The sequence below is a fragment of the Mytilus trossulus genome, chromosome 6 (genome assembly GCF_036588685.1).
Source record: "Mytilus trossulus isolate FHL-02 chromosome 6, PNRI_Mtr1.1.1.hap1, whole genome shotgun sequence".
Classification (NCBI taxonomy): domain Eukaryota; kingdom Metazoa; phylum Mollusca; class Bivalvia; order Mytilida; family Mytilidae; genus Mytilus; species Mytilus trossulus.
The window spans coordinates 34,750,083-34,762,934 of NC_086378.1; the positions used below are offsets into that span (position 1 = coordinate 34,750,083).

The following is a 12,852-nucleotide window of genomic DNA, read 5'->3' on the forward strand; positions in this document are numbered from 1 at the left end:
CTAACTCATTTCAGCTTCTCATCATTAACTTTCCATTTTAATGATGCAACATTTCAGTAGAGTTTGCATAAGGAGAATATTTTCTTATTTCGATAATCTTGAGCTTACATTCACTATAACGGTGTCCTTAACAGATATATGAAGTCTTACACCACAGTTTATCTTGAATAAAAGGAAAGCAGAAAACAAGCGAAAACACGTTGTTTAAAAAAATAAATGAAAAGATTAGTAATGCATGTGCAACCTTTCTATTTATATTGAGTGTTTAGTATATACATAACAGTTACATGTAGATAATATATGATGCATTGTTCAATATTACAGCATGTGCTTCACCTCCTTAATGTTTCATCTGCTTTGTAAGAATCAAGGATGTCTGTTCTTTAGCAACTGAAAAGAACAGAAATACGATTGGTTAATTTATATAGGTGTTTAAACGCGTTAAAGTAACAAAGGAGTAGGTTCAGTAAGACCCCTTTTTGGCCCAAAAATATAGCAGTTATACAAAATTGTTTACATGTAAACTTTAAGTTATTTTTTGTGGAAAGTATAATGCCTCTGCTCCATAAATATGATCTGTTTCTGGCATTACAATGCACATGAATCGGGTACTTGCATCATTGAGTCATACTAAATTACTGAAATCTTCACAATTTTAGCATTTCAGTTAAATTTAAGACGGTTTCCGTCTTAAACGGAAGTAGGCGCATTCGTGTTCATTCTTGATATTGAAATGTAAGTTGTGTTTATTGATAATACATAACATATATAAAGGTTGAGGATGAACACGGATGCGGCCACTTTCATTTTTGACAAAAAACATCTGAAAAGTGACAGTTTTGTGCATATTTGACAGATTTCTCATATTTAAGCTATAATCGTAGCGTTTTTAATGAGTGAATCAGTTAAAATCTTTCACAAAAAATAATTGAATCAATCAAAATAGACATTTGAGTGTTTAAAAAGTGTCCAAAATCATTCGTCAGATAAATTTGAAATTTGAGGTCAAAACCGGCCCTTACCGGACCTACTCCTTCAGTTCTTAACTCCGTCAAGACTAGTTTTACTTACAGTTTTTGACCGGAATATCAATCGAATATAGATGAAATTTTTGCATGTACCATTAAAATAATAATTTACAAAAGAATGAACATGTGATTCTTATTGATTATACATTTTTTTTTTAATAAAAATGACTTCGTATCAAAGCATGGATATGAAAATGATTGCATGAATCCGTGAACATGTAGCACGTATTTTTAGCCTTTTTGACGTTTCTCAAAATGCATAGAGAATACAAAATTATAGAAAGTCTATGTGAAGATATCACCAAAAAGTCTATGATTTATAACTCCACGTACCATAAACTATGATAGTCAATATTCACTCTTTTTTTTTAAATCATTCAACATTGCATATAACTAAATATGCCGAGCTTCGTGGAAAATGCAAAATGTATTGATATGTAAATGAAATTGTAAAATGAGATAAATAACATTAATTTGATAGAAGAAAACATGCAGTTCAACAATGTTCAATATAGACATCGCAATCCCACCATTGAAATTGAATAGCAGACCATAATCTTCCGTTTTACTCATATTGGTAAATTTTTGAAAGATTGATTTTGATTAAAAAAATATCTGAAGTTCCATACAGCGTAACTGAAACTTGCAAAAGAAGCAGAGTGAATCAAATAACTAGATAATGAATATTACGTTGCTCAATGTACTGAATAACTACTTTACAATTTTAGCATAAGTGAGAGGTTGATACGAAGTTATATTAACTAAGGAGGAAGTGGTAGCTCGATATGTTTCTTTATATTTTTATAATTTAATTTGGGATGTAACGCGTCTTCTGATTAGCTTATGTTGTTTGGTTTATCAGCTCATATACATAATTTAGTCATGCTACCGTGACGTCATCAACGTTTTTTCATAGTTTACTCTGCTTTCAAAATTATTTTAGAACTAAATTATAAGAATAACTGTAATCTTTTTTCTGTCTATTTCAAACTACATAAAAAATGAGGTGCACACTATAAAATAACACGCTACGCGGGTTAATCAGTGTGCACCACATTTTTTTTATGTTATTTTTTCATAGACAGAAAACATATTACAGTTATCCGTTAAATAATCTCGAATCGACCTCAATTAGAGGCTACAATAGTTATATTATTTATCAACGACTATTACGTGAACAGAGTTAAATTTGGAATTTCTAAAACGTATTTTTAGTTACATGCTGTTTGTAACATCGACATAGCTTGATAATGCAATTAATTATCTAATTGCTACAGCAGTTTGATATCATTTAGTATTGCAATTTTCATTGTTATTAATGCATGTCATATCAGTCTTACAAATATAATCTTGAATTATATCCTAATTCTATCTAATTTTTGGGAAATCATTTAAGAAATGCAAATGTGACGTCACTCCGTGTGCGTTATAGCTTTGGCTGACTCGGCTGTGTTTAATTATGTGCTGGTTTAGATTGCTTTATGTAATGTATCCGTTTTTATTCTGTAGTTACTCAGCACTTCGGTTTTTTCATGTATATCTATTATATAGTCATATTTTTTTTTTAATTTACTGTTTGCCAAAGTATAAACTTTCTAAACTATAAGGATGTTCTTATCCAAGGCAGAAAACCCTAGACGTATTGGTCACAACTTTTGTGAACTATTTGGTCCTCAGTGCTTTTCAACTTTGTACTTGTTTTGGCTTTCGTCCTTTTTTTCATCTGAGCGTCTTGGGTAAGTTTTGTGTGGACGAAACGCACGTCTGGCGTATTAAATTTTAAACCTTTTGTTAGCTATTATTCGTGTGTATTCTGTCATTTATTTGTATTGTAGTCCTTTTATGTAATGTTGCCATTTTAACGTTATATTTAACATTGCAATTAAATAAAAGGATGTTCGATATAATGTATATTTCATTTTATTTTTAAAATATAAACGATGCTTTATTTTTGTCTAGTTTATTAATCAAAATTATTAGAATGAAAAACTAAATACCTTACAGCTTCTTTTACCGTCGATCCTGAAATGTTTTATGTTAAAAAACAATTTATGCGTCTTTGATCTACTTTATCTTTTTATTCGGATACTTGTGGTTACCTTCTCCAAGTTCAACGGGAACATTATAATAATCTAGAATAAAACCCAGATGGAACCAAGAAGCCGGATTGCTATGACCAAAGAACCCGGATGTTGAACCAGTTACCATGGTTTCGAACCAAACAACCCAGATGGAACCGAGGTTTAGAACCAGAGTGCTCGGAAAGAACCTTATTGCATTCTATCTTATTTTTGGGAAATCATTTAAGAAATGCAATTGTGACGTCACTTCATGTGCGTTATGGCTTTGGCTCGGCTGTGTATAATTTTTTTGTTTCATGTATATCTATTACATAGTCATATTTTTTTTTAATTTAACTGTTTGCAAGGGTATGAATTTTCGAAATTATATATATACGTCTGGCGTATTAAATTTTAAACCTGGTACCCTTTGTTAGCTATTATTCGTGTCTATTCTGTCCTATATTTTCTTCAATTTATTTGTATTGTAGTCCTGTTATGTAATGTTGTCATTCTAATGTTATATTTAACATTGCAATTAAAGCGGGAGATTTGGCATGCCACAAGATCCGGTTCAACCCATCATTTTTTTAAAATGTTATGAAGAAAGTCAGGAAAATGGCCATTGTTATATTGTAGTTCGTTTCTGTGTGTGTTACATTTAACGTTGCGTTTCTGTTGTGTCGAAGTTCTCCTCTTAAATTTTATGCGATTCCCTAAGTTTAAATTTGTAACCGGATTTGTTTTTTCTCAATCGATTTATGAATTTCGAACTGTTTCCCTTTATTTCTGTACAATATTCTGTTTTTGATCTACGGAAAACTACTGACATACGAACTGAGTGAATTCAGATGTCCATTTGATCAAGTTTTAACGAATATCAAATAATTCAAAAGTTTGATAAATAATATTTGTAATTAGTAAATAAAGAAAACAAACCAATTTTGACAAAAAGTCTTAATTGAACAGACAAATACGTCAAATATAAAAGCATTGAACAATGAGACTGGAAGATACACTCACCAAACACAAGTTCAATACTTTTAGTTATTCTGTAGGGATATTTTGGGAACGTAATATAGTACTTGAAGAGAGAAGAATTCGATGTTGTATTCAAATCTAGAGTGTCTGGTTTTGGAAAAATAGGATCAATACAAACAAGTTTATTGTTAAATATTCCTTGTTTCCAGCTGAGATAGAAATGTTGAGGATTTACCTGGAATAGTCCTCATCTGACCCATCTGGACAATCAACAATACCATTACATAGGTTCTTTGGATGAATACAGTGAATTCCATTCTTACATTTTATTTCCCCATCAGCACATTCTTTGGAGTTAGCTGTAATCATATGTTATAGAGGTATAGGGGGAGAGTTGAGATCTCAAAAACATGTTTAACCCCGCCGCATTTTTGCGCCTGTCCCAAGCCAGGAGCATCTGGCCTTTGTTAGTCTTGTATTTTTTTAATTGTAGTTTCTTGTGTACAATTTGGAAATTAGTATGGCGTTCATTATCACTGAACTAGTATGTATTTGTTTAGAGGCTAGCTGAAGGACGCCTGTTGGTGCGGGAATTTCTCGCTACATTTAAGACCTGTTGGTGACCTTCTGCTGTTGTTTTTAATATGGTCGGGTTGTTGTCTCTTTGACACATTCCATATTTCCATTCTCAATTTTATAAAATTATGCAAAGTAATCTAACAATATACAATAGTCTAATAGGCAATTCTGTAATGTGCCCCGTAATTTGAAATCATTTATTGTTGTGGTTTATCTCCCCTTAGAATGACTTACATTTTAAGTGCGGACAGATAGCTAGATAAAAGAGTAATTTTATCTGTGTTGAGTATTCAGGATGTTAACTCCTCTGTTTCAAAATTAATTACCATTTGTAAAGACTGTAATAAGTTGCATTGGTAGTATAAAAAAAAGAAACTGAAAAATCAGAAAAGAAGTGCAAGGTCTGTGGTCTTGTTCTGCGGACATAACCTATTGACAATTTGGCGGTAAATGATTCTCTGTAGATTTTTTATATACCTAACATTGTCATTGACATTGATTTAGTAAACCCTGAAGGTGGTATGGTAATCATGACCTATAACGTCAAACAGATAAAGGAATAATGTCGAGAGGGCAATAGTTTTATTTTGTAATACCAAAATGAATATTAAAGATTAAAAAGATTTCGGTTCTTTTGAATTCAAATATCCCAAAACGATAACAAACACAAATCGGTACAAAAAAACCCAGATTTTTAATTTCTACATTTAGAGCCAATTACCTCTACAAAACTCAGGATCGATATCCGAACGATCTAAACAGAAGGCAGTGTCTGTTTCGGCACATAGGTACTCAATGGGAAAACACTGCACGTTGTTTCTGCATTTGATATAACCGCTTTGACACTTAAAATCTGAAATTCCGTATTCACTGTATTTTAATAAAAAGTATTATAATTGATTAATGCGATGAAATTTGAAAGGAAAGGGTTTTGCCTTTTTATTGGTTATATAAGCTAATTCTGAAATATATGTTTCCCAAAAGGTTATATCTATATACGTTTTATATGTTTTGTCGGCATAAAACATAATACATAAGCCCTGAGCTTTAATGCGAATTACTAGACGACAGTGCAATGTTGTGTAATAATATATACATATAAAACTATGAACACATGGAAACAATCGATATCGGTTGAGGAATTAAAATACTGTTCAAGATCTTATCTTATAACTTATATTTAAGCTATGTTTCATATTATATGAGTCCTAAACTACAAATAAATTCTGCTCTGCGGATTGAACAACTGTCGCTGGAACGAAAGGTTCATTGTTGTTAGAACTAACATGAATAAAAATAACGGGTCAAACACACAGCAATTATCTCAAAATATTTCTGGGTTATATATCAAAGTTTTGAGTACAAGATTTACCAAAAAATATACTAAACATATAGTATCTATGATGAGTTTATAATCTAGCCGTTTTTTATTAAACAAACTTAAATTTTGTAAAAATTTCCAATTAGTAGTCTTGAACAATATTTTTGACTACATTTCCTTGTCCATATAAAATCAAAAGATGGGCAAGTGCTGATAAGATAAATATGAATACATACGGCTTAGAAAAGAAGGAAAATGGCATATATTTTGTCAATAATTACCACTGCAGAATACTGGATCTTCATCAGATTTGTCGGTACACTGGTCATATCCATCACAAATATCATTTTGGTGTACACATTCTACGTTATTCTTACATTTTACATCATCACTTGAACATTTAAAATCTGTAATTCATTAATCATAAATAAAGAAAAGAAAAATGATCCATGATTAACTTACATGTAACATACTACTATCGAAGATGATGAAAGACGATGGATTTATGAGTTTTGAACAGCGGTATACTACTGTTGCCTTTATTTGTTTCAAGTGTGATTGGATAATAAGGGTTGATTGCTATCGCTATCTTATTACCGGTCATTTTTTTCACAAATGCACCAACTCTAAAGCATCAATGATATTTAACTGTTTGCTAATAATTTTTATTATTACATTTTTTCTTATTTCTTTGGATTAAGAAAATAATACATGCACTTTATTTGAACTTTGATGCAGAGTTATCATATTGGCAATGTTACCATATCTCTATTTTTATATTATTATGTTTAAAAAGACGGTTCAATATAAAGACCCCATACTATGTTGTGATGAAATCAAAATTAAATTAAACATTTTTATCACCGTTCAAACGAAGTAATATTTTTCTTTCTGAATCATTTTTTTGTGAGCTCTAAGGGATATAACGCTCCAATTAAGAGTGTTTATAAATTTATCCTACTACATGTTATCACAATAAGATTGCCCACATCATTATAACAGTACGAATAGATACACATAACCTCTGCAAAAATCTGGGTCTTCATCAGAACGATCTTTACAACTGGTGCGTCCATTACATATTTCACTCCTTGGAATACATTGCATATTATCCTTACATTTTGTCCAACCGTAATTGCATTTAAATTCTGTAATTGAATATTGTTGAGTTGGAAATGCATGTCATAAACCTTCACGATGCCAATATATTTAAATCTATTTGAAACAAACACGTGATAAATGGAATTCGTCCGTATCGCTTGTCTGGATTTGCTTCCTCCCTTGACGCCCAAAGCTTAATATTTGAAAGACAATGTTGTATAAGAACTTAATCAACTGAATTGCAAACTAACAGAAAAAAGCACCTACAAAAATTGAGTCAAATGCATCCAAGGCCATCTTGTCTGAAGGAGATAATAACTTAAAAATTTATAAACGAAACCAAATGTTTTCGAACGCATCGGATTTGATTTTTTTCTGACTTAGTCTGTTATATATAATATCTTATTCTGGATAATAGGTTCACAATTATTTCTCATAAGGTATATGCAAAAAAAAAACATGAATATATCCTGTTAGTGTGTTAGCTACATGTAAGCATGTAAAAGTAACTAGTATATCTATGTCAGCGATGAACTTTGACTAGAAAATCAACCAGATCGAACATTAACGTATATGTAAATTAGAAAATTATTTTTCTCATCAATTAAATAAAATGTCATATATTCTGATCTTTTAGTTTTTATGTTTTGATTTTGTGAGAAAAAAAAATGCAACAAAATGACAGTTTGCACTTTATGTATGTGAACTACGTCACTGTTTTTATTCATTACCTTTACAAGTATCTGCTGCTGGTTCATCAGAACCGTCGTAACAATCGATACTCCCATCACAATAATATTCTTTGGAATAACATTGAAGATCATCTGCACATTTTGCCTTTCCAGAGGGACACTCATAAACTTAATAACATATTATTATGCATTATGGTTTAATGTTAGAAAACATGTAGATATATAAATATGGCTACATTTTTTTTAAAGTAAGAACTTTTTGAACGCTACAAACTTACCAGTGAAGCGCAAAGAAAATCTAGTTGAATTATCTCTTACTTTGTTCTCGGCAGTGACAAAACGAGACCTTGTATCGAAATAAGCTTAGTCAATCAGTATAGTCAATGTAGTATAACACGAACAAATGTTGCTACGTTTTTCTAAATGTGTCTGTACTTGATTGCACTTCAATGAGACATGTATCCAGATAGTACAATAGTCGATTTTTTTTCCAAATGATGATCGATTGACTTAATCGTGTGAATTTCTTGAATCTAAACTGTGAATAATTTGAATTCAACAAAACTTTAAAGACTTATAAAGGGTACTCCAAATGTTACGTGGACTTTAAAATTTCAGAACACAGTAGTTCTCAATTCATTGAGAATCTCAAATGATTTCTTCCTGTGCTGTTAATCTTTTAATGAAGACATTAATAATTGATAGGAAGCCCAGGCTTTAAATCACATCAAATTTGATAGTAAAGTGCAACTGCTATAATGTTGATGAGAAAGCATTTTTATTGATTATTTTTTTGAAGATCAATTAAGATGCGATATTGTCACAAAAACAAAATTGTTGTATGCATTATCTCATCATGGATACTAGGATTGAAATTTCATATTTACGCCAGACGCGCGCTTAGTGTACTGAAGACTCATCAGCGACTCTCGATAAAATATGTAAAAATGCCAAATAAGTACGAAGTTGAAGAAAGGACATACTATCGTTAACATTTTTCTATCTTTTTAGATCTTATGTATATAAACTGCTTTAAAGTAACCCATTAATGTTTGATGCAATGTCGCTATACGATATTCTAACACATTTAATAATATAAAAACACACTCTTAAATTGCAAGTTACAACCGATTGAAGACTTTATATTACCCACTAACCTCTACAAAACGTATGATCTTCGTCGGCAGCACCAAAACAATCGCTTACACCATTGCAAATTTCATATTCCGAAATGCACTTTTCTTCGGTATAACATTTTAACTTGTTCTATTCAGTTGAAAACAAAACAAAACATCATCAGATAAATAAGGATCAAAATATCACATCATATTCATTGCTTCTGATATACTGATAAGTTTTTACGTTATGGATACACAAGACTTCTGACATTAAACTGCGTTGATAGATTGTTGAAAGAAGGAGGAAACTGAACTCCGAGGAAAATTCAAAATAGAAAGTTTGTTATCGAATAACAAAACCAAAAGCTCGAATATGTTAATGGACAACTGTCATATTCCTGTAGAAACAATAAAAAACTGATGTTCTAGATTTTATATAACAAACAAAAAACACAAAAAAAAAACGCAATGACCAGTTTATTGGCTCAGATAAGATCGCAAATAAAATTTAAAAGAATTGCTTATTTGTAATGAATGCAATTTAAATTTGTCACAAATAATTTTCCTTTAATCCTGAAACAATCTATGCCAGTACATGTTACATTTTCAAATTTGTATGGACTTAACCTCTATGAATTTCAAATAAATTTATAAATGTCAATCACAGATAAGTTCCGATTGAAAAGTAAATTTTGAAGCAAAGTGATCATCATCTTTCTTGTTAAGTGCTTGTCTACCTAAGAATCAGGCAGTGGTGAAAACATGACAATCAAAAACCCACTCAGGTTGACATTAATTTATGTTCAACATGTATAATGATGCAAAAATATACCACTCGTTTTCTTGTCCTGTTCTGGTAATTAGAGATAAAATTTGGTTACAATGCACTAGAAATTAACAATCAAGGGGAGCTAACTCTGTAATTTGCTATCATTCTAACCAAAGTTAATCTAAAGATTTCTCAAGTTACCAGACACGCAGACACTAAAGACCTACCATTTCTAACTCAGGATGAGTGTTACTTCAAAATAGGATGGCTAGGTAGGTGTTTTTTTTTCGGCCATGTTTTGATTTTTTTCAAAATTACCTGATTCTTACAAAGACTGGCACTTAAGTGGTAAACTGTCGCCTTTGACATTTGTTATTACGGAAAAACATCAAAAAGTAAAACACCAATTTATATATACATGCATATAAATAAATAAAAAAAATCATGCATCAATAGTTTAGAAAAAAGTTTTCTGCAAAATAAAAGAACTATGGTAAACACTCATAATCATAAATATCAACAAATGACAAGGAAACTAAGGGACCGGAGTGTAGGTATAAATAAAAGCAATAGTTCTATACCGCTGGTCAATAACTAAGAAAACTTTATTTTGCGAGAAGAATAAAATCGGGGTGACAAACCATCGGTCAATGACGGACTGATGACATTCAAATTTAACTATTCCGATTAAACCCGTTCTTTAACCTCAATCAATGTAACTGATCGAAGTACTTTATAACATGTAGGATTATGTACCTTTAATTAACATATAACTATCAAAATGTAAGATGACAATGATCACCTCCTCTCGCTTATTTGTTACTTTCCTTGACGGGGATTGTTCTTTTTTGTTCCTTTCATATCCATTTAAAGTAAAGGCTGTTACATTTTAACGTTGTGTTTCCGTTGTGTCGTTTGTTTTCTGAGTGTTAATTTTACATTACTATAAGAGGTGTCACGGTTCTTATCTATCCCAAATTCATGTATTTGGTTTTGATGTTATATTTGTAATTCTCATCGGATTTTGTCTAATGCTTAGTCCATTTTTGTGTGTGTTACATTTAAATGTTATGTCGTTGTTCTTCTCTTATATTTAATGCGTTTCCCTCAGTTTTAGTTTGTTACTTCGATTTTGTTTTTTGTCCATGGATTGATGATTTTTGAACAGCAGTATACTACTGTTGCCTTTATAGATTCAACAATCTTAAAGATGTTCAACAAATAATACCATAATTGTAATTATTGCTGAAAGTTGAATAATTCTAAAGAGGACATACTTTTTCAACCGAATATAAACATTCCTATATATAAGAATTAACTAACTCCCTAGTATTGCCAATATGTTCCTTCATTCAAGTAATCCAGATGTCATACCTGAGCATCTCAAAAAAGGAGAAAAGAAAAATCACTATCGTTTAACTTAAATTCCACTACATAAAAAAATCATAAATCAGTAAATATTTCAAATTCTGATATAAGTTAATAGAATGAAAATGACATCCAACAAAAGTATGGATCTGTATTTACAAAAGCTTTTTAAATTGACACCTTAATTTTCTTGATAGAAAAAGTTTCTGTAGCTTGCATTGTATATGAATTAATTTATTCTGATTTCAATCGACAAATGACACACTTACCGGATATTGGCAATGTGGTCCACAATCCAAACATAAACAGGGTCAACGGAAGGTATTTCATATTTGGCCTGAATAAAACAATATATTAAAGAACCAAGAATCTGAAAGAAGTATAGCAATAAAGGACTTAAATTGACCCTAAAATCGAAACTTTCTCTACCTAATGCAGAACCCTATATTTTCAATCTACTATATGCAAATTTAGATATTTAAGATAAACTCTATACTTCTTTTGTTGTCTGCCGCGAGGCAAATTATAGTGGTCCTTGCATGTAGCTAATTTAGTAGAAGAAACTAAATTAAAAGTCATGGAAGACAAACAAAGGGCAGATGCTCATGACTTAAGACAGGCGCAAAAATGAGGTGGGGTTAATATAATAAAGAAGATGTGGTATGATTGCCAATGAGACAACTCTCCACAAGAGACCAAAATGACACAGAAACTATAGGTAACCGTAAGGCCTTCAGCAATGAGCAAAGTCCATACCGCATAGTAAGCTATAAAAGGCATCGACATGACAATGTAAAACAATTCAAACGAGAAAAGTAACGGCCTTATTTATGTAAACAATGAACGAAAAATAATTATGTAATATATAAACAAACGACAACCACTGAATTACAAGCACCTGGCTTGGGACATTCACATACATAGATAATGTGGCGAGATTAAACATGTTAGCGGGATCCTAACCCTCCCCTAACCTGGAACAGTTGTATAACAATGCTACATAAGAATCAACTATAAAAATCAGTTGAAAAAGGCATCGGATGGATAAAAATACACATGGACGTGGAATATGTCTCTTTGAGATCTCAACCCTCCCCTATACCTCTATCCAATGTATTAAAACAAAATCACAACAGTACAGGTAAAACAGCGATAAACAGATAAACAGATTATCATTGGTCATATCAAGGAGATTGCTGTCCTCGCTTTCACCGTACCGGTTCAAGCGAGAAAATGAATATCGTTTAGACGACCAACGATAATCTATAAGTCTGCGTCATACCTGTGGGTTAGTAATATTTTCATATGCAATATTATCTCACAACTGACACGATGTTCCAGGGATTGTGTTTTTTTAATTCTTAAAAGACATAGTCAGTTTGTTTTCGACATAAAACAATAAGTAATTTTGTATCTTTAGTTAAAACCCGAAACGAGGTTTTAGTTTTAAATTTCTACATCATTGTGAAAGAAACACTTTAATTTTAATCCAGAAAGTGCTTTGGTAAAATTGTATTTCAATAACTAAATTAGATCACTTTATCCGGAGATTGTTTTAAAGATAGGTTTAACTCGTAAGTCGTTTACAAATGTGCAGTAACTCTTTATATTTCTTCAAAAGAGGATTCATATATTAAACTATGTATATCAAATATTTTGGCCTTCAACACTACCTAAGAGACATTAATTTCCGATAAGCGCATCTGGTGCTACAGCATTAACATGTATATCGTTTATTATACTTACGTAGGTGTTACACAGCTAATTGACTGAATTTGAAAACAGAGTTATTCTTATCCGTAAAAGGACAGTACTATGATCACAAATGCATGTAC

At 31.2% G+C, this 12,852-nt stretch overlaps 1 protein-coding gene across 3 annotated transcripts in view; it reads right to left on the reverse strand.

Moving 5' to 3' along the window:
- Positions 1–250: 250 nt before the first annotated feature.
- Positions 251–12,852, reverse strand: part of LOC134721218 (low-density lipoprotein receptor-related protein 2-like) — a 125,905-nt gene continuing 113,303 nt past the window's right edge. Inside the window, exons 6-11 of one of the 3 annotated variants that reach the window (XM_063584024.1) lie at positions 6,992–7,117; positions 6,251–6,376; positions 5,370–5,501; positions 4,305–4,428; positions 3,026–3,050; positions 251–390 (exon numbers count right to left, since the gene is read on the reverse strand). In XM_063584024.1, the coding sequence (XP_063440094.1) occupies positions 367–390; positions 3,026–3,050; positions 4,305–4,428; positions 5,370–5,501; positions 6,251–6,376; positions 6,992–7,117 (557 nt within the window). In that variant the 3' untranslated portion in view covers positions 251–366. The remainder of the gene's footprint in view (positions 391–3,025; positions 3,051–4,304; positions 4,429–5,369; positions 5,502–6,250; positions 6,377–6,991; positions 7,118–12,852) is intronic. The other 2 variants (XM_063584026.1, XM_063584025.1) reach the window with 2 other exon arrangements.